Genomic DNA, 22,851 nt, shown 5'->3' with positions numbered 1-22,851 from the left:
TTGTGTGACACAGCTCAGTAGCAGAGCTTCTCTTTTGTTTCTGTGTGACAGCTCACTAGCAGAGCTTCTCTTTTGTTTCTGTGTGACAGCTCACTAGCAGAGCTTCTCTTTTGTTTCTGTGTGACAGCTCACTAGCAGAGCTTCTCTTTTGTTTCTGTGTGACACAGCTCACTAGCAGAGCTTCTCTTTTGTTTGTGTGACACAGCTCACTAGCAGAGCTTCTCTTTTGTTTCTGTGTGACATAGCTCACTATCAGAGCTTCTCTTTTGTTTCTGTGTGACACAGCTCACTATCAGAGCTTCTCTTTTGTTTCTGTGTGACACAGCTCACTAGCAGAGCTTCTCTTTTGTTTCTGTGTGACACAGCTCACTAGCAGAGCTTCTCTTTTGTTTCTGTGTGACAGCTCACTAGCAGAGCTTTTGTTTGTGTGACACAGCTCAGTAGCAGAGCTTCTTTTGTTTGTGTGACACAGCTCAGTAGCAGAGCTTCTTTTGTTTGTGTGACACAGCTCAGTAGCAGAGCTTTTGTTTGTGTGACACAGCTCAGTAGCAGAGCTTTTGTTTGTGTGACACAGCTCAGTAGCAGAGCTTCTTTTGTTTGTGTGACACAGCTCAGTAGCAGAGCTTCTTTTGTTTGTGTGACACAGCTCAGTAGCAGAGCTTCTTTTGTTTCTGTGTGACACAGCTCAGTAGCAGAGCTTCTTTTGTTTGTGACACAGCTCAGTAGCAGAGCTTCTTTTGTTTGTGACACAGCTCAGTAGCAGAGCTTCTTTTGTTTGTGTGACACAGCTCAGTAGCAGTTTCTCTTTTGTTTTTGTGTGACAGCTCACTAGCAGAGCTTCTCTTTTGTCTGTGTGACACAGCTCAGTAGCAGAGCTTTTGTTTGTGTGACAGCTCACTAGCAGAGCTTCTCTTTTGTTTGTGTGACACAACTCCGTAGCAGAGCTTTTTTCTGTGTGACACAGCTCAGCAGCAGAGCTTCTTTTGTTTGTGTGAGTGACACAACTCAGTAGCAGAGCTTATTTTGTTTCTGTGTGACACAGCTCAGTAGCAGAGCTTCTTTTGTTTCTGTGTGACACAACTCAGTAGCAGAGCTTCTTTTGTTTGTGTGACACAGCTCAGTAGCAGAGCTTCTTTTTTCTGTTTGACACAACTCAGCAGCAGAGCATCTCTTGTTTTTGTGTGACACAGCTCAGTAGCAGAGCAGCTCTTTCGTTTCTGGGTGCGTGTGACACAGCTCAGTAGCAGAGCTTCTCTTGTTTGTGTGACAGCTCAGTAGCAGAGCATCTCTTTCATTTCTGTGTGCGAGTGACACAGCTCAGTTGCAGTGCAGCTCTTTCGTTTCTGTATGCGAATGACACAGCTCGGTAGTGGAGCTTCTTTTGTTTCTGTACTGTTCCTATGGAGTAACAGGTTGGCACTCAGCGTCCTGTTCACACTGAGTGGTGTTAACCCAGTGCGTACAGGCAATACCTCACCGTGTGTTCCATCATTGTTTACTAGCAGCAGTTTTCCATCTCTGCACGGTGGACCCCGGGTTGCGATTGCGCTTTATTTTTATTTTGTGCAAGCCACCAACCCTAACAGCAAGTATTGCTGCTGAGCCCGGTGATTGACTCCAGCACCACGTGGATGAACGTGAACATCACGGCTACAGACCGGTAAATAAAGACTGATGGGGACCACCAGAGAGGGGGATTTAACAGGTAGTAGTGGTTATTTTTATTTTATTGGATTGCACAGAGATCTGTGATACTCTTTGGGTTGGTAGAATTGCAGTGAAGCCATGACTTGCATCTATGATATTGAAGCTAATATGTTCCCCCATAGCAACCACCTGAATGAGGCTGAATACGGAAATCAGTCAGAATTATGAGTCAGCTGATACATTGACACAAACCCATCAGCTCAGTAAACAGGTGACATTTCACACGTATCCATCCATTCCCCAGTCTTTAAACTCTTTATGGCCTAGAATATTGTTATAAACTGAATTTTGGTATTTTAAAAACTTGTCACTTGTTTTTTTGTTTTTATTCCAGTGTAAATGCCGCTGTTCTCCTGAGTCCGGCCTTGTTTTTTTTTTTTCGTTCCTGCGCCTCTCCATTCCTGAGATATGGCATCCTATTCCCTGTACATAAACGTAGTCCTGTTAGCTAACTGGGCGTGGTCTCCGATGCTCCTCATGGGCGTGTCATTTAGAACCACTCCCTGTTGACTGACAAAAATAGATGAGGCCATATCTCCGGAACGGAGAGGCGCAGGAACTAAAGGAAGACATCGCCGGATTCAGGAGAACAGCGGCATTTATATATATTTATGTCAAGTGACAAATCCTCTTTAAATATACACTGGCACGCCTGATGTTAGATCAGATTTTTTATTGCTAAGATGACATGGGTTGCATAGACTATGGACGCTGCCGCCACATGAGTTGGCTTGCTTTTCCTCTGGGTGCCCGGTTTTTCTACCACAGCCCAATATTCCTGCAATGTCCCAATATCTGTACAGAGTGATGCCCTGTGTGCAGCCATTGATCCCGGGCATATAAGAGTCTAGAACGAGGATCATAAAATGTCATAACTTCAAGAAGAAATGTAAAAGTCTCTTCTCCTCGGTGGCAAAACCTCAGAGCTCTGAGTGGGGGAGCCGGTTTTAGAAATGTCGTCCTGGGAAAATCTTCAATTTTGGAACATGTCAAACATGGCCAATAAAAATGGCACCAGCACCATGAGCCGATCAGCTCACCGCACCCGGCAGGGCCTGCTAATGAGGGGGTCAGCAGCTCCTTGGGTTTTAGGGGGCTGGATGGGGACTAAAGGAGATTTTATTAATCTTGGAGGGTATTATTTTTTTTTAGGGAGGTACTCGGGGTATTATCCCTTTTTTATAGGGGTGATCAGTGGGCGTTAGATGTTTTAAAGGGGCATTATTATTGGTATAGGGGGCACAACACTTCCTACATGGATGGAGTGGGCTCCTCTACATAGGACAACACTGCAATAAAAAGTGATCACGCTTTCAAGTTCTTTAGATGTAAAAAAAAAGTGAAATAAAAGGTGTAAAAATATAGCAGAAAGGAAAAACATGCTTAAAGAAAAAAATGAACATAAAAGTCTGAATTGACATTTTTTTTTTTAATGTTTATCCTGCCTCCAAAACAGTAAAAAAAAAATAAAATTGCAGGTACCCAAAAAGTCACTTCTACCCTATGATGAATTAATTTGTAAAAAAATTAATAGTTTTTAAAAAAATCTGCAATTATAGTTCATGGTTACAAGAAATAATTTTTTTTTTAATGTCTTTAAGGGGTTAATAACCGATGATATCAGATCCTCCTCAGAATTAGACGCCTTGAGATTTTTTTTTCCCCCATGTAATACTACCATCCCACCAGCAGATGGCAGTGCGTGAACAAGGCGCGGACGACCTCACCCCTGTCTTCAAGACCCAGACGCTTAAGCTGCCCAATCATTGCCTGATACCTGACTCGGCCGATTAAGCCCCCCTAGTTATTACAGCCACTTAGCAGTTTTTTTTAGTTTTCTATCGTGCTCCGTTCTGCGCTCATTTAGAGCTAAAAAAAAAAGAAAAATTATCGTTTCGGGTCAGGCACTTAACGAAGTCGCCTCAAAAGGTGGGTCCTTCCCAGAGCACCCGGGTGATGTCATTCTTTGTGGTGGCCGCAGTGGCAAGATGGCGGCGGAGAGGAAGCTGCTGGGCGCTGACCGGGGGGAGGCACCGGGAGCGGGGGGCGAAGAAGACGAGGGGCAGAGTCTGTGGTGAGGCGGAGGCTGCTGTGCTGAGGGGGCACATAGGGCGCCATGAGGGGAGGGAGCGGCCGCTGTCACCCCGGGAGGCGCCATTACCATGGTGACAGCTGATATTGGGGAGGGGGCTGCTGCTCTGGGACACGATGACAGCTGTCAGCATGCTGGTGCTGTAGTCCATGATGCCATTCTGGTGCTTGTAGTTCACTTTGGCTGCTAAGCCTTGTATCCGGGAGGTGGCTGCTGGGTTACGGGGTCCGCACAGTCGGAGGGTCCTCACTTGGCGTTTGTGCCCCTCCCTGATCGCCGTTTTTATTTTGCTGCATCGGGGGCTTATTCTCTGCTGTAGTTACCACTTTGGGGTCTGCACAACTTTCTGAACTTTTTAGTCCATTTTTTTGGTGGGGAATGGGGGGGGCAAAGTGACCAAAACACAAAATGTGAGATTTTGACTTTTCTTTTTAAGCGCCGTCGTTTACCGTACTAGATAAATATTAGGACAGTCACTAAATGTAAGTGTGTATTTAATATATGTTTTTCTTATTAACAGGGGCCTCCTGACACTAAATTATGACGAGTAGTATTATTTTTACTTTTAGTCGTGGATTGGATAAAAATTAATAAACGGAGCCGTCCAGCGTCCGTGCAGATCCGGAGCAGCGCTGTCTACCCCCACGTGATACAATGGTCGCTCTCCGGGTCACCTGGCCCATGCAGACAATTGCAGGCTGGGACTTGGGAGTGGGGCAGACATCGCGTCTAGATCAGGCTGCCCTGGATTAGTGGGGGGGGGGGGGCGACTATTTTTAATCAATTCCTTACTAAAATAGACAATTTGCCATCGAACAACCCCTTTAACGGTCCCTTATATAAATCTATCTATTTTTTTTTTTTACTTTTTTATTCGTTGACTTGAATCTGCAATTGCCCCCCCCCCCCTCCTGATCTCCTGTGAACTCAGGAACAGGCTCCGGAGTGCACAAATATGGCAGACACAGGGGTCCTCAATGGGACCCCCAGCTGCTATGACAGTGCCCAGTGGAGGAGTTGAATCCATACTAGTCCTAGCTTTGGTTTCTCATCCTTATTGTGTGATGTTTGTATTGTACATTGGTTCTTTGTTTTATACACAGAAATGACATCCTGATATTGCATTGAAATGGAGGGGGGGGGATGGGTGAGACTTTTTTTGGGGACTGCAGGTGAAAGCCGAGAACAGCACACATCTATCTTGGCTCCATGGATGGGGGCGCATGTGCTTTATTCAGATGGCACATCCCAAAGGCCCATTATTGGGGGTCCCAGAGGTCAGACTCCCAACCAATATACAAGTTATCATTTACCCTATGGATAGCTGATAACTTGTAACATGGAGAAACTCTCATTAGCCTAAAGCCCCCGTTACGCATAGTGATATCGCTGTAAAGTCACCGATTTTGTGACGTAGCAGCGATATTGCTAGCGATATCGCTGTGTCTGATACTTACCTCCAACCGGCTCCCCCGCTGTCCATCGCTGATCGCGCGAGAATGTCATGAACCATTTCTCGTCGGGTGCTTCCTGCTGGGCTTCATGTGGCGCCGACGAGCGACGCATGGACGCGAGCGGGAGGACGTCAGGATCGCCGCGTCTGACAGGTAAGTAGCGACCCCCGACCTCTGCGATGTTGCTGGTGAGATCTACCTGTGTGGCAGCTCACTAGCGACCACTTAGCGATGTACCAGCGATCCATATCGTTGTCGGGATCGCTGGTGCATCGCTAAGTGTAACGGTACCCTAAGGCTGAGTTCAGAAGCGCTTATTTCATGTACCGCACTTTGTCATGAAAACTGCAGCGACTTTTAGGCTATGTGCCCACGTAGCGAGCGATTCTGAAGCAGAATAAACCTGAGCAGAATCGCACACCCTGCACCCGGGAAAACGCATGCGTTTTTTTTATGCGCTTTTGTAAGCGTTTGTCAAGCGTTTTTGAATGCGTTTTCCTAAGCGTTTTTGCCAATATAATTGATGGTATGCGGAATTGCGTGCGATTCCGCAAAATTAATGAACATGCTGCGTTTTTAATCGCTAAGCGTTTCCGCAGCGGTTATAAACGCACCATTAGCACAACATGTGCGTTTTCCATTTTATTACATTGGATGCTTTTCTTAAGCGTTTCCGCAGCAGAATCACTTGTCTAAAAGGGCTGCGGAAAAGCTTAAAAAACACTACGTGGGCACACAGCCTTAAAAAAGAAACAAACGAAGTCTAAATTCCGCACCAACAATGGCCGTGCTATTTGTTTTTCTTTTTTTTTTGTACAATGAATCACATCATTGCCACAACGCTGACCATCAGGGATTCATGCGATGGTCACCGTCACATAAAATGTATTTATTTTTTTAAATCGGAATGCGATCAGTAAACAGAAAATAACCTGCTTGTTTATGGTTTCCATGTGTGAAAACTTATTCATTCTCATTCCTTCTTTCTCATATGGAAACAAAAAGTTGTTTTGGATCAGCTTTTCATCAGTGTTGGGTTAGTGTGTTATCAACGTTTCAGAAGTGATTTTCTTATCCCCCCCCCCCCCCACACACAAAAAAAAAGTGCCGTATTAAAAACGGTTGGCTGCCATATCCTGACTATGATATTCATGGACCCATAGACTTGTATGGGTAATTTTTGTTCAGTGACTCTGATCCAACACTGCTGTCTTTATTTATTAATTTTTTTTTTGGTTTGTAGGGTTGGGGGCACATAAAGCCTCATCGATTATACTGGATCCATGTTCTAACCCTAAAGATCAGCCGTCAGCATGAGACCTAAAAAGTTTTGCCCATTGTAAACTTTTTTTTTTTTGAGCGGTCCTGACGCGTTCTAACCTCGGGGTCTGACACCTGCTCCGACCCAGAACAGGTCTACTTCGGCTCCTAATTTATTGAATCATTTGACATACTTTTTCCTTTTTCGATGCAGTTAACTTCTCGACATAACACTCTTGCTCCTTCCTACTGTGCAGTAAATCCGGAGCTGTCGGCTTCCTCATAGAACAGCATGTCCGCCTGCCCGTCTGTACCACTCCCATCATCCTGTCACCACCAGCGCTTCCTAGAAACTCATCCTGTTCCTGTGCAGCCGTCTGTATAGATCACTGCCGATCTCTGCGATCAATTAACAGTTGAAAAGTTGGGTCAAACTTTTTGTTTACTTCTGGGAAAGCTGAAGGAAGCATAATGCCATAAAATAACAAAGCTTTATTAAGGTCAATACCAAAAAGACAGACAAATGTTAAAAGGAGATACATATCCAATATAACGCCTTAAGGAACATATGCTAGACAATTACACGTACCTAACAATAATATGCTTAGTGCTACAGTATAATCTAAAGGGCATGATCACAAATCAATATAGTAAAGCCTTAAATGCTACAGTGTAATCCAAAGAGCACTTAAAAAGTATAATAGAAAAATAGATTAAGTGTATTAAGATTTACACACCGCTGAAAGATCTGTACTTTAATTCCACTACCCATAGGGCAAAAAACAAACGTGAAGTAAGCCGCAGTGTCACCATTAATTAAGCCAAAAAGAGCCCTAAGGTATGACCATGTTTAAATATATATACTCACACAGTGTGGAGTGGTTAGCATACTTGTGCTGGCATCAGTGCCTGAGTATATAGTCCATAGGACCCATATAGTATGCTGCTATCACTCCCACTGCACATAAAAAGCCCCAGATGTAAGTGTAAAAGAAACATACAACCTTAAAGGTTTCCCGGTCCCCCCCGACACTAATCCCCCAAAACGAAGCTAACACGAAACGCGTGTCGGGACACCTTTAAGGTCGTATGTTTCTTTTACACTTATATCTGGGGCAGACAGGTTTTCTTTAGTGTGGCACATTTTTATGGCTGCTTTATCTAACAATTTTTTTTTTTCCCAGCGTTGAGAATATTACTTCACACTTCTGCATTCTCTTTGCTAATGTTTTCACCAAGCTCGCAACTTTAATCCTTCCTGCCCAGGGGAATACCACACCCTGGCTTGTCCGGGCTTCGGTGATTGTGCTGCTTTCTGTCATGAGGCTTTTTATGACTTCTGTGAGTAATTCTCAGGTTAAGTTCCCACGTAGAATATTTGCTGCAATTTTTTTTGGGGAGGGTGGAACTGCATATTTCACCCCAGGGACCAAATCGCTGCAACAAAATTAACATTTGCTTCAAAATTTTGGCTGCTGGGGAAAATCTGCAACTTCATTCCTGTATACATAGAGCTCGGAAAATCATCGGTAAAGTCCTAGGGTGGTCGTCCTCCACCTTAGCCGGGTGGTATAGTAATAGACCACCACTTTACAAGATGTGACCCTCTTTAATAGCTCGGCGCTTTATTTCTTAAGTAAGAGACTCTCCAGTATACAGCAGAGGCCCGCATTATACATAAGCAATGAGCCGGGGAGATGCACTGCGGGTAATGCTGCGCTGATTAATAAAATATGACCTCCCTCTCCCTCCCCCCCTGCATTTTAAAGAAATACCTCAGCTTTTAAGAGGTAGAAGGTTCTGTCCTGTGAGTATTCGGTAAATCGCGGTGACCTGAACCATCCGCTTCTTGAATCCGTCCTCCATATTAAAAATTGCGCACAACAAAACTTAACCCCCATCTCCTTGTTTCCGTGCAGGTCATCTATTCTCAGTGATGTCTCCACCCGGGCACGGAACAAGCTACCCTGCGGGAAAAATATCCTAGTGTTTGGTGAGTGGTGTCCTGTCCACCCCCCCCCCCCCCCCCCAAAAAAAAAGTCATGATATATAGGTAGTGACAGATGTTATATCTAACCGTACAGAGAGAGACCTTCTGATGAGTGGGTGCTGATTTTGCTGCAGATTTCAACCTCCCTGGTAAAGGGTTAAATTTGCAGGGAAAATTCGCAAATTATCTGTTTGGTAATATCCATGCAGATTTTTTTTTTTAACTGGCTTCATATGCTGCATCCGTGGACATGATCTGACCTGAGAGGACCGTTGTCTGACTTTTTTTTTTTTTTTTTCTCTTTCGGTAAATTCAGGGGAAGATGGATCGGGAAAGACGACTCTGATGGCAAAGCTACAAGGAGCGGATCATAACAAGAAAGGACGAGGCCTGGAATATTTGTACCTGAGCATTCATGATGAGGACCGAGATGGTGAGTAACAATCCACACCGCTCATCAGCAAACGCCGCTGTGTTTTCTACATGGGACCATCACACTCTATTTGTTCAACTTCCTTTGCGCATCTGAAAGCTCTTCTATTTTAAAGGGGATCTCTGATTGCTATCATTAAAGGAAACCTTCTTTACTTAGAGGCTAAAAAATAAACCCTGTTCTCATCATGCCCTGCTCATTACAAGATGCAGCTGTATACGACTTATGCATCTGTTTGCATCTGTTTGCAGGACATGATCAGGAAAGGCTTTCAGTCTGCATATTGACAGGAATATTTCAATTCACTGACTGAGGTTTTATGACAGAGGGAAGTAACGCTTCCCCATTCATTCATCCCACCCCTTGACCAATATGAATCACGTATGGTCATACAGAGGGGGATTACTACTCTCCAACTGTTGTATAGCTACAACTTCCAACATGCTCTATACTGTGCATGGTCTTATAGAAAGCGTCTGATAAAACTATAGGGTGCCAATATTTATTCTGCCTCACTGGGTTTTTAGCCTGGCGGCACCTAATGGATTTGTTTTCGATTGCTCGTTTTTATTTTTTTATTTTTACGGAAAAATTATTCCAGCATTTCCTTAGTTTCTTCCTTATTGATCCTATTTTGTTTCATCATGACAATTAAATCTGAGAAACATAAGGGAAAAAAAGCCACGTCCCCCTCTCCCTGCTCTTTATTGTATTGTGCCTGACTAGAAGACTTCTGTCTGCAGCAGGAGCCTCCCCCCTTTTGCTCCGTCAGCAGCAGGACAGATCATACTTAATCCCTTACTTTTATCACTCATTTCCAGGATTAGAGGATTATTGTGTTCCTTTTAAGTCACCCCTCACAACCTTTACAATTCTTAGTTGCCCCCCACTGCTGATGTCCTTGGAGACCTAGTTTTAAATGTTTCCCCAGAAACTAAACTATTATGTCCCATCACTGAGATCCCCACCGGTCACAAAGAATGTTGGCATCATGAGCAGTAATTAAACATTTTCCTCCGCTTTAAACAATGATCATCGGCTGCAGCTCCATTTAAATAGGTACAGTAGACCCGATTGTCACTGGTGGTGGTCCAGATGATCGGACCATTTATCCTCTGTACTGTTAGTACAGTGTTGATAGTGTTGTAGTTGTAGTGTAGTGTTGATAGTATAGTGTTGATAGACTAGTACGATTTATGCTTGAAGCTCTTTAAAAATGACACATTTCTGCACTAGGTGTGACTGACATGTCTCTCATAGCTCAGCTACATTGCTGTTGTGTCATGGGAGCCATGATGGTGCAAGGCACCAGGGTTTGGCTTGACGGTGCAAAGCAAAAGGGGTTGTCTGTTCAAGGTACGAGGGGGTGACTGTGCGTTTTTGCTTGTTTTTTTGCACCCCCCATCTTTATTCGCTGTAGTAGTCAAGACAGACATCTCTGTTCTTTCTACGTGCAGATGTTTATTTGCATAATCGAGGAGCATCATCTTCTATTTTCGTGACTCAGACTATTTGCAGCTTGCACTACGCGGCTTGCCGTCTCTCCGCAGCTCCTTGCCAGCTATTTACGGCACCCGTCGGTGCCAATTGGCAGCTGCGTGACAAATTATGGATGATATTGTCCAAAGACAATGAGTGCTTTTACTCTGGGCTCCAGCTCATTGCTCGGCTGTCAGGCACAGCGCTAATTTCTATGTAAACACGAGAATATATCCATGTTATACTGGTGGGAAAATGTGGCGGAAAGCAAATCTGGAATTTCTGAGATTGCATCTCTGCCGCATGGAGGTACGAGGCCGATCTTGTACCTCGTTAGGAGGGTCCTAGAGATCTGCTCGCATCATTGGTTTGGTACTGAGCATCTTTTGGCTTTTTTTCTTTCAGATCACACGCGCTGCAACGTTTGGATCTTGGACGGAGATCTGTACCACAAAGGCCTTTTAAAGTTCGCCTTGTCTGCGGACACAATCCGTGACACGCTGGCTGTGTTTGTGGGTGACATGTCCAGGCCGTGGACGATAATGGAATCGCTGCTGAAGTGGGCAAGTGTCTTACGAGAACACATAGACAAGCTGAAGATTTCACCTGAGGAGATTAGAGACATGGAACAAAAGAGTAAGTGTCTCAGGAACAGAGGAGGGTTTGTTAAGCAAAATGTTTTTGAGAGGTATCGCGTACCTTTAGCAAGTATGGGGTCGGTGACAAACTCTTGGAGACCTTGCTTTTTCACTGCTATGGTTGGGACCACAATGTTCACAATGTCAGATGATGCATCTTGCTCTGCCTGGAACGAAAGCAGCCATGTTTTTCTAATCCAGGGCAACCCTCTTTAACATCATATACTCTCCTCCGGCAAGAATGGAAGATAGGTAAGGGTCCCCCATACAAAATGAATAGCTCTTGGATGAACGATGGTGCAATCGATTATTTGGTCTCCAGCTATCCTTCACGATTTACTACATGCTCTGCCGAGCGCTCCTGTGTTTTCTATTTCCATATCTCTGGGGCTCATCTCGCCAAAAATGAGAGTAAACAGCCCAAAATCGAACGTGCCACATCCTAAATGCCCTCAACATAATCTTTCAGGGGAGAGACAGGAGACCCTTATACACATTAGTGTCTGACAGTATCGTCGGGTTCGTCCAATGTTAATCTAATGCGTATGAGGGCCTTAAGAATAATCGGCCATGTTTGCTTTCCACAAGACTGATCCTTTTGTTTTTATGAAAGATAAGCTGCTAGGAGTTGGCAGGCTTATTCCACAGTCTCTACTAAGAACACATGCAAACCCCTTGAGCGTGCATGGGTATGGGGGATTGGCAAATGAAGCAGCGGTCTGCGGGGGCGTTTGTCTGGCGGTCTGCGGGGGCGTTTGTCTGGCGGTCTGCGGGGGCGTTTGTCTGGCGGTCTGCGGGGGCGTTTGTCTGGCGGTCTGCGGGGGCGTTTGTCTGGCGGTCTGCGGGGGCGTTTGTCTGGCGGTCTGCGGGGGCGTTTGTCTGGCGGTCTGCGGGGGCGTTTGTCTGGCGGTCTGCGGGGGCGTTTGTCTGGCGGTCTGCGGGGGCGTTTGTCTGGCGGTCTGCGGGGGCGTTTGTCTGGCGGTCTGCGGGGGCGTTTGTCTGGCGGTCTGCGGGGGCGTTTGGCGGTCTGCGGGGGGCCGTTTGTCAGACCTTTGTCTTGAGGTATATAGCCAGCTATAGTCCGCTGCAAGCAAATGGAGGTTGTCAAGTTTTGCAGTCCATAATTAAGGTGGATACCTATGACCAGACATCTCAGATAGGCCTGTACCACAGTGGATAACTCGAGAAGCTTCCTGTCGAAGCGCCTCTTCCTCATGGACCGAGCATACAGTAAGTAATTTCTTCACGTTCCTGTGGAATAGAGGAGGCGATAGGGTGGGAACTTTGTGTCTTGGCGGGAACATTGTCTCTGCTGTGTACAGAAGGAGGTAGTTACTGCTGTGAATATTCTTTCACTGGAACCTGATCGGTTTCTTTTCACCTAGTGAGAGCCTGAATTCCTCCAGCTTCTGGGCAAGGGGTTGTGCAGTCACATTCACATTGCTTTGCTGTAACCAAAGAAATAGTACTCGTCTTACCGACTATCTTACGACACTTCCCAGGTCCCCTTTTAAATCTGTCTTCCGATGTGTCCCATCTGCTAGCGAGCCTTCCCCTCTGCCACCGCTAAGCCGGGTGACCACTGCTCTGACAGCTGGTCACGTCATGTGCCCTTTAAGACGCCATCCTCCTGACGTTCCTGCCTATATGTCTGGGAGTGACGGAGCCTTGGGGTTGTCACACCCCGGGTGCATCTCTCGCACATGTTTGTGCTGGATGCAGCTTGGCAGTCGCCGTTGTTGATCCGTGGAGAAGGAACATTCCTGCAGATGTCTGGTGCAGCATGTGATTCATCTGGAGATGTGAGATGCTTTGAAATAGCCTTGCAGAAGTTTATCTCATTCATCCGGTCCATGGACATAGGAGCGATTGCCAATAAGCAATTGCCCACTATCATTTATCCCTTCATTCATTTTCAATTCAGACATTGGAGAATGAAGAGTTCATGGCTGATTTACTGGGAAATGATCTGTAGATAACAGCAAACAGCGGCTCTCCAGTTGTTAGAACAGCGCTGCAACCCCCAGCCTCCGGGGCCCGCTGGGAGTAATAGTTCTGCACCTGCTGCAGGTTGGACTCCTATTCATAGGTCTTTTTTTGGTGGATGGGTTTCCTGGGATTTTACAAAACTTGTCCAATAATAAGGAATATTTTACGTTATTTTAAAGGTGGAAACGTTGGATTAAGGGACAGAATTGGAACTTTTCGTCCCGCCCATTTAAGTAGTCAGTGTTCAGTCTGGTGATATTTTTCTTCTTCCTATAAATCCTCGGTGACAAATGTGCATGAAATCATTAAGGTGAAGTCATTTCCCAGCAAACACTGATATCCCTGCTGCCGTCGGCACGTGTCTCTGTGCAAATACTTTCATGTTTGCCTTTGTGAGGAGGGAACGACTTGGCCATATACCAAAGTAAACTGATCATATATTGTCTGAGGGTGATGTCACGCCGGTGATATATAGATATATCAGGGGGCTACATATACATGTGACTCCCGGTGCACGGATCCCATTAATCCGTATCGGACCCCTGTGCAATGCTCATTATCGGGGGAGATATGGTGGGGTCCACAGCTGTGCCACTTGCAAGGTCTAATCAGGCACTAGACTTTAATGCATGGCAGCTCCACATTTTGTATAATTTCCACAAAACTTTGCTTGCTGTTATTGATTGGAAACTGCTTTACTTAACAAGGCAGAGCACAAATAAGCCACATCGGATGTGTCTCACATTGACATGGAAAGAGCAAGAAGGCGGCGTCTCCTCGGGGCTGGATTTCTGGATTTCTGTATCCGCTTCTATACGGGCGACATCCTGCACCACAGAGGATGAATGAGCATGGCTGTGTGCATAGACAGGGGACACCACCTGCCCCGTCCGTCCTCACAGTGACATGTCCTGTGCTTGGCACAATGTCGGGTCCCCTTTTGTGCATCGTCACTGATGGTCTCTCGCACATGGGTCCGCTGTGAATGTCTCCATTGTGTGGACAAGCTAATTGCACAAATGCGCTGGGCTCTTATTTGCATCACTTAAAGAAGTGTCTCTTTTTGCAATCACTGCAAGACTGTCTTTATGATTTGCTGCCAGCGTGCCTCCCCACCCCCCATGAGAAGGACCCCATTTTCTACCTTCAGGGTCTCTGTGACGTCTCCTTGTCGTCGGCTTGGAAATATTTTTAAAATAACATTTTATTTTTCTCTTTCCAGTCATTAAGGATTTTCAAGAATATGTGGAACCAGAAGACACATCCTCGGGGTCCCCGCAGAGGAGAGGTCCTGCTTCATCAGGCACAGACGACGAGAATGTCATTTTGCCGCTCGGAGACAATATTCTCACTCACAATCTCGGCATGCCAGTGCTGGTCGTGTGCACGAAGGTCAGTCGTGTTTTTGACATCACACAGGTGTAATGGTGGGGGCTATCCAACGTCCCACTCTCCTGCCATAGGTAAGTGAGAGGCCCTGGGGCACAGTGTCATGTACCCGCCTGGTGTGCACGATACCTGGCGAGCAGTCGACACCTTCCAGTGCCATAGTATGAGCTGCTGGATAACCCATTTAAGCTCCTTGGTTCAATATGGAAGCAGAGGATTGATTTGGTGTATTTACTGCTTCTAATTGCTAAACCTGGCATTTTGATTCTCCAGGTCATTACGATTTCACAGACACCAAATATGTATAGGTTCTCTTTTTTATTTAAGTGGTGAAAAAAATTAAATACAAAGTAATTCTGGGGTTTGGATTTTTTTTTTCTCATCACACAGTTTGGATTAATTATTTTTAGATTTTGATCGGACGTTTCTGAACGCAGTGATACCAAATATGTTTGTGTTTTTTGTTCTTTTTTAATTTGAATTGGTCAAAAGGGGGATGATGAGAACTTTTATATTTTATTTTTCAAAGCATTTTTTTTTTTTTTTTTTTTTTACACTTTTCACTTGCTATTATGGTTCCCTTAGGAGATTGCTCGTGTTTTACATGGGACTTCAGCCCTGCCACTTGTAGCAGAAATGCTCATCTGCTATGAACGCTGGACACGGATGGTGCTCATTACAGGTCGACAATGACAACCACAGTGATCTCCTGCAGACCCCGGGTTATCATGCCAGCCCATCGGTGCCCTGCGATCATGTGACAGGGGTGCAGATGGATGGAACTAGTAACGCTCTTCCGACATGATCATGTTAAACGCCGCTGTGAGAGATTGACTGCAGCATTTAACATGTTAACAGCCGCTGGTGGATTGCGACTAGGGGGACCAATGACAGCTGATCAAATTGGCTGTCATGTGCCGGATAAGATGCGGGCTCAAAGAGGGAGACACGACCTATGACATACATATAAGGTCATAATGGGGTCAAAAAGGAAGCAATCAGCGTGAGGAAGACCTACAGATCCAGCATGGCCTCACCATGCCTGTCCAGGCTTTCCTGGTAATCTGCTCTGTCTTTTCAGTGTGATGCCGTCAGCGTGTTGGAGAAGGAGCACGACTACAGAGACGAGTATTTTGACTTCATCCAGTCTCACATCCGGAGGTTCTGCCTGCAGTGTATCCTATCGCCAACCTGACCCTTCATTTACCATCCACATAATGTACATTTTAAGAGTATGTGCAATGGGAAAAGATGAGTAACTTTGGAAAGACATTGCGTTGATTGGGACGTACGGATCTGAGCTACCCCCAGTACTATAATCCCTTAGAGCTGCATTCCTAATTCTGCTGGTGCAGTCACTGTATACATAATACATTACTTATCTTGTACTGCATCGGCAGAATAGTGAGTGCAGCTCTGGAGTATAAACTTTTCGCTGGTGTTTCCTTAATTGTACCTGACAGATGGAGCCGCCTTAATTTATTCTTCAGTGAAAGAAGAGAAGAACTTGGATCTTCTGTACAAGTACATTGTCCATAAGACCTATGGCTTCCACTTTAGCACGCCTGCCATGGTGGTGGAGAAAGATGCCGTGTTTATGTAAGATTTCTCCCATATCTCATGTCTGTGGTCTGTTCACTAAATAAGCCTCCATGGTGTAGGCTGGAGCCATACAGTTTGTGTCCGTGACGATCGTCTCTCCTGTAAAGTCGCTGGGGTCAGAAATGGTGTCTTCCCCATTGTTTGTGCAGGTTTTGTACCGCCATGTGCGGCTTTCTTAACCCATCCTATTGACTCTCTCTAGTCCTGCTGGCTGGGACAACGAGAAGAAAATAGGAATTTTGCATGAAAATTTCACAAGCGTCAAACCTGAAGATGCCTTTCAAGACTTTATTGTAAAGCCGCCTATAAGAAAGGTAGGGGCGCCTCTTCTGTGTAACGCCTTCTGCCCAACGTCACCATGAGCTAGTCTTACAGGGTAGGGTGCTTTCCTTCCCACAGCTCGTCCATGATAAGGAGGTGGCGGCAGAAGACGAGCAGGTTTTCCTGATGAAGCAGCAGGTATGGTAGCTTGGATCTATACACGTCTTTTAAGGTGTAATTCTTGACTGTTCACTTACATTCACCTGTGATTGGCAGCAACTGCCCAGTGACAGGAACAGGACATTGTTGGATTTGTCTCTTGTTCTGTCTGCCAGCGAAAAATGCAGCATATAAAGGCAGCACTATATCTCCTGTTCCCATATCATAGTATCACCTGGTAGATTTGCCTCTTAGGTGTGTGGGAAAGCTGGATACCCTCCCCGTTGGGCGCTCAAATGGCCATACTGGTTAATGATCGGCTTTTATAGTTGAAAGGTTGAATATTTTTTTTTTGCATCAACTATTAAGTCCTCCTGATTGTTTTTCTCTTTCATAGTCCTACTTGGCAAAGCAACCGGCCACTCCGACAAGAGCCTCGGTGAGTATAGTCTGTGCCAACATTACTACTGCCTACCAGTTTGTCTTCAAGGTCACAATGATCCAATCATTTTCAAATTAATAGGCGCACTTTTATCCCTCTAAATTTGGGAGGAAAATGGGGATTCTTAGACCAAAACTAGCTTATCGGGGGGACAACGGCTGCAGGAGTCGGGACCTAGGCTGGAAGGAGGGAGTGTTTGGCGTAGCGACACTACGGGGTGATGCTGCGAGTCCCAGGAAGGTAGGAGGGGGTGATCGGTGGTGCAACGCTGCAGGGCGATGCTGCAAGTTCCAAGCTGTTTAGGAGAGGGTGTTAGACTGTGCGGGCGATCTGCTGATATTTTGCGAAAGCCCTAACCCCCTACACTTCCATGATTTCAAGGCGGTGAACTCTGGGGAAAATGGTCGGCGGTGGCAGCGCATATGCAGATTGTGATCTCTGCTCCTGAGATCGAAATCTGCGCATGTGCTGCCAAAGTTGGCCATTTTTACTGAGTCCACCGCATTGAAACCATGGACGTGCAGAAGAGGCTCAGGCTTTCATAAAATGTCAGCGGAGCCCCGCACCGCCGAATACCACCGAACACTTTTACCAGCCTGGGATGAGACTAACAGCACCAAACACCACCTGTGACCCCACTGCATCAAAACTACAACTTGCGATGCAAAAAGTCAAGCCCTCACACAGCTCAATTGTCAAAAAAGTCAAAATAAATAAAAATTAAAAAAAATTCTGGGTTTCACAAAAATGTGGACAATTTTATTTTTCCCCTCAAAGTTAAGAATTTATTAAAACTATACAATTTTGTTATCCCTGTAATTGTACCAACCTGCTGGAGCCTGGAAATATTAAAAACGGACAGAATTGCATTATTTTTTTAGTTCACCATGATGGCCCATGCAGGATTTTTTTCAGTATACAATGTATATATGTAGCAAAGGGAATGGTGTAAGTCAAAACTAGATCTCGTCCCCCAATTAATAAGCCTTGGCATGATGGCAGCGGGAAAAAAAAGTTTGGTATCTTGGAATTAGGGGAGGAAACAAAGGGGGTAATCTAATGTGTATTGGGGGGCTTTAACATCTGCTCTTCATCACCGTCTTTGATGGGGTCAGATATGGACATCTCATGCAGTCCGGTGGGTCCGTTGTCCTGTCTTGGTCTGACGATATGTTTCGTTCTCAGAATCTAACAAGATTTTTTTGTATTTTTAGTTTTTGTGTCTCGGCCGAGTTTCCTTTTATATAGAAAGTCTGCAGGCAATGGAGCCGCTCGTGTCTCGCCTGGTTGTGTATCGATGGCTTTATGCCAGTGTAGCCCCAATAGGTGAACCTCCTGAGGGCCGAGCAGCATGACGGTCATAAGATTTGGGGTGCGACGACTACACAAAAGTTGTAATTCAAAGTTTTAACTCCTGCTTTGGTATTTGATGCTCGCAGATGAATGTTGTACTGTGCATTTCTGCCTTATAATAGTCTTGTCTTTTTTATTACAAGTGATAACTCGTTCACTATTTTACCTTTTAGGAGTCTCCAGCCAGAGCTCCCACAGGATCCCCCCGTGCTCCAGGTCGTACCGGACCCACCGCCGTGCCCAGCTCTTCACCAATGGCGACTGTCAAAAAGCCGGACCCTAATATTAAGAGTAAGTGTCGTGCGCGCTCTTGGTCCCACTCTGACATTGGGTGGTCTTTGTAGCACCTGGGCAGGTAGTCCCAATAACTGGATAGAGATGTTCAAAATGGCAGCCAGTGTTTCTCAATCCCCTACCTAATTCATGGACGCCTTCCTCTAGAGGTCCTGAGCGCCTGAGGATGGCAGGCCTTACACGTTAGATGGCTGTCAGATACACGAGCCTTGGGCCGGCAGCCGTATCTCCTGACTGTCCCATACATTCTGCCAGTTGCTCTGAAAGAGCCGGAGTTACTCTCAACATCGGCGCCTTGTATCGTGTGTCAGGAGATCCCAGTATACATGAGTCTTAAGAGTGAACTTGCCTTATCCTTAATGCCCGTCATTAACATACAGCCGTAGAAGAATTTTCACATTTGATGACTGATTCAGCCGGTGACCCGTTTCTGTAGTTTTCCTTGCTGCATTACATCCATTTATCATTCACTCCTAGCGAGGGGCTTCTCCGCACAGCCGGGGTTGCAGCGTTTTCTCCTCCCAGACTTGATCATGCATTCATGCCTGCGTTCTTATAGACTCGTATATTTTTAGGACTTATCAATAATGGATGCATCGATGTTAAACACGTGTTACTACAGACTGAAGGTAGAGGCCTCTAAAGCCCGAACATTGTATAATTTATAGGCGGCGGATACTATTGAAAGCTGCATAATAATAAAAGGGTGGTTTGCACGATCATGACCTGGCCAATTTTTACAATTCTGACCACTGTCCCTTTATGAGGTAATAACTCTGGAACGCTTCACTGGATCCCGGTGATTGTGACGTGATATGACTTGCGATTATTTGTGAAAAAAAATGGAAATTTGGCGAAAATGAACATTTTAACAGTTTTCCGTTCTCGAACTTTCCTATCCTTAAATCACACAGATGTCACACAAAATAGTTAATAAATAACATTACTATTTTCCACATGCCTCCTTTATATCAGCACAATTTTGGAACCAAATTTTTTTTTGGTTAGGAAGTTATAAGGATTAAAACTTGACAAGCGATTTCTCATTTTTGCAACACCATTTTTTTTTTTTTTTGGGACCACATCACATTTGAAGTCACTTTGAGGGGTCTATATGATAAAAAATATACAAGTGACACCATTCTAAAAACTGCACAACAAGATTCAAGAAGTTTATGAACCCTTCAGGTGCTTCACAGGAATTTTTTGAATGTTTAAGTAAAATGAACATTTAACTTTTTTCACAATTTTTTTTATTGAGACTAAATTTTTTTTATTTTACAAAGGGTAACAGGAGAAATTGGACCACGAAAGTTGTTGTGCAATTTGTCCTGAGTACGCTGATACTTCATAAGTTGGGGTAAACCTCTGTTTGGGCCGCATGGCAGAGCTTGGAAGGGAAGCAGCTCCGTTTGACTTCTCAATACAAAATTGGCTGGAGTGGAGACTGGACGCCATGTTGCGTTTGGAGAACTCCTGATGTGCCTAAAGAGTGGAAACCCCCCACAAGTGACTCCATTTTGGAATCTAGACCCCCTTAAGGAACCTGATGAGTGGTGAGCACTTTGAACCCCCAAGTGCTTCAACTAAGCTTATAACGAAGAGCCGTAAAATTTAAAAAATCATAGATTTTTACAAAAATTATCTTTTTGCCCCCAACTTTTTATTTTCCCAAGGGTAACAAAAAAATTGAACCCTGGAAGTTGTTGTGCAATTTGTCCTGAGCATGATCACCAAGTTTCCTACCTCTGGTTACCCGGATGTCGTCACGACGTCTGGTCACCATGGCAACATCAGGACCCCGCGTCACGCTGTGGGGTCTACGATATAAAGGCAGAGGGGCTGTCAGCCCCTGCGCTGGCTTTTGGAATTCTGCGATTGTGTTTGATCACAGTATTTCGGGGGTTAAAGTGCCGGATGCCAGACACCCGGCGGCGATCGGCCGCATTCCCACGCCCCCCCCCCGTGATCTCAGCCGATCGCTAAAACATACTATTCCGTCCATAGTCAATGGGCTGGGTCACATGGACGGAATAGTATGTCTGATGTCAGTCAGAAAGAGGTTAAAGCAATCTCCTTGTACGACTTGTAGGACTTCACCAAAAGGATTGCGCTGAAATTAGTTGGAGGCGCACGGCAGCCGTAGACAACAGATGCAGAAATGGAACGTAATCTACATTTATAGGCTTCTCGAATGTTGTAGCCATTGTGTTCTTATTACAGATAATGCAGCCAGTGAAGGAGTCTTGGCCAGTTTCTTCAATAGTCTTTTGAGTAAAAAGACCGGATCCCCCGGGAGTCCAGGAGGGCCGGGGTCTGCTCCGAACTCTGCCAAGAAAGCAGGTAGGCTAAAATATCGCTTTCATGTAGTATCCAGGTGATCCCCTTATCTTAGATATTTGTAGCATTTCCCAGAGTACACAATATATGGAGAAACGTTTGGCCACACGCGTCTTACATCAGTGAATTTAGGTCTTTCATTCTGTGCCCATGTGAAGTTAGTGGGGACGCCGAGTGCTGAGGACATAGTGAATAACCAATATGTGCAGAGCCCAAACCTCCCTTGGTTTCACATCAGCACAAACACTGCGCCCCCGCGAAGAGCTTCATGACCAAGCGGCTGCATGCAGCCGTACATCACCAAGCACAATGCCGAGCTTCGGATAGAGTGGTGTAAAGCTGCCACCTCTAAACTCTGGTGATTCAAGCGTCCATGTCTAGCAGAACAGGTGATTAGTAGTCCGCATGACTTCCATCACCGCTGCCACCATGGGTTGGCCATTTCTCCTGGACTTGTGAATGATGGATGTACCTAGTTATATAGGCAATAGTACACCAGACTGTAATATGCAGCAAATATCCCTGTACACAACCTGCGAGCAAAGCGACCTCTGTCCAACGTCTTATATGCCACCATCCATAGTGACCTTGGCATTTAGTTTGTCGCTTTCTCAGCCCGTCTGTGACATAGTCCCATCCACTTTAATAAAAAGTTCTTATTTTATACAGGACAGAAGCCCGTACTGACCAATGTCCAGGAGGAACTGGACAGAATGAGCCGCCAGCCGGACACCGTGTTAGCGAACTCTTCCCCTACGGAGAACGAGGCCTGACTGAGCTTACGGAGCAAACTCTTGCGCCACACTTTATGTAAATGACCAAATAATAACATGTATATTGGACTTAATGATACCAAGGCTGCTCCGACACAGCGGATACTGTAGGTTTTGTCATGGAACGAGACGGGAGGCGCTACTAGCCCGATTCCACAGTGTTACGTGCCCGCCCTACGTGAAGCTTGCCTTGAAATATTCCACCTGGTTTAACCCTTCCCTTCCAGTGCAGAAAGCGACTAGAATAGGTCCGGTTTTTCGCACCTACAAAGCACAGGTTGCAGCCCGTCCTATAAGGGTCGGGTGGTCGGACTACGGCGGTAGAAGCCGCTGTCTGCCATTTGCACCACGTCGCCGGCCCAGTGAATGGAGAAAGGAATGTTGGATCTTAAAGAACTCAAGAAGGTGCTGCCGGCTGCGGTGTAGGAAAGCGTAGGTAGGAAGACCTAGCAGAATGACCGGCCTCTTATACATTTAACCCCCCTCCTTTCCTGCGGGATGCTTTTTGCGGATAGGTTTATTAATATATGGCTTTCCAACGGTTTTGGGAAATCCTTTGCTTTTTTTTTTGGTTATTTTTTTTTTTTACTTTTATCGGCTGAAGCAAGGAGGAATGAAGGGCAGGAGTTTGCTGCCAGTGTATAAAGTTTTTTGGGGTACGGTGGCGATCACACTGGCGGGCAAACAAAGCATGTTTGGTCAGTTTTTCCAAGTGCCTGGAGCGGTTTCAGGATGTGCCACTAGGAGGCGCTTGGAGGATTTCTGCACTGTATTAACAGTCACTTTTATAGACATAAAATATATATTCTATGGTTTGCAAGTGCCGTCAGACCCGACGTCCAGATCCCCACCGCGCGCGCTCTCTTGGGATTAGTGGGGCTCATTCCAACCATGATTTGTGTTTTTTTTTTTTTTTTTTTATAATACGGCCGAGAGAAGCGAGGCGAAACCTTCTGCATGTTGTATTGCAGGGTGTCTTATGGGAGCCCCTGCTTTACTGGGCGGCAATGCAAAGCACTACAGGAAAATATTGCTGCAGGTCTCCTTAAGACAAAACCACTTTGGGCGCCTTTATCTTGCCTTACACCATTTTCACCCCCCGGTAAAGAATTTTATATTAATTTATTTATTTTAACATCGACGTTAGCAGGCCATTAAACCTATTACTTGCAGTTTCAATAAATGGTAACAACCGA

General features: G+C 45.4%; 1 protein-coding gene across 5 annotated transcripts; it reads left to right on the top strand.

The window, feature by feature from the left end:
- Window positions 1-1,193: 1,193 nt before the first annotated feature.
- Window positions 1,194-22,851, top strand: DYNC1LI2 (dynein cytoplasmic 1 light intermediate chain 2). 5 transcript variants are annotated; one of them, XM_073583224.1, is made up of 13 exons: window positions 1,194-1,660; window positions 8,433-8,506; window positions 8,820-8,936; window positions 10,821-11,051; window positions 14,265-14,434; window positions 15,513-15,606; window positions 15,895-16,030; window positions 16,236-16,347; window positions 16,433-16,492; window positions 16,851-16,892; window positions 18,422-18,539; window positions 20,766-20,885; window positions 21,552-22,851. In XM_073583224.1, the coding sequence occupies exons 1-13, from the start codon at window positions 1,632-1,634 to the stop codon at window positions 21,653-21,655; spliced, it is 1,407 nt and encodes a 468-aa protein (XP_073439325.1). In that variant the 5' UTR covers window positions 1,194-1,631; the 3' UTR covers window positions 21,656-22,851. The 5 variants fall into 5 exon arrangements, with proteins under 5 accessions (XP_073439325.1, XP_073439332.1, XP_073439350.1 ...); XM_073583231.1 differs by having other exon boundaries at window positions 1,217-1,705; XM_073583249.1 differs by lacking the exon at window positions 1,194-1,660 and adding an exon at window positions 3,581-3,636.

This window comes from Dendrobates tinctorius, unplaced genomic scaffold (assembly GCF_039654945.1).
Source record: "Dendrobates tinctorius isolate UK_male_01 unplaced genomic scaffold, ASM3965494v1 ptg000009l, whole genome shotgun sequence".
Classification (NCBI taxonomy): Eukaryota; Metazoa; Chordata; class Amphibia; order Anura; family Dendrobatidae; genus Dendrobates; species Dendrobates tinctorius.
The sequence above is the reverse complement of the archived record's forward strand: the minus strand, read 5'-3'. Positions and strand labels throughout refer to the sequence as shown.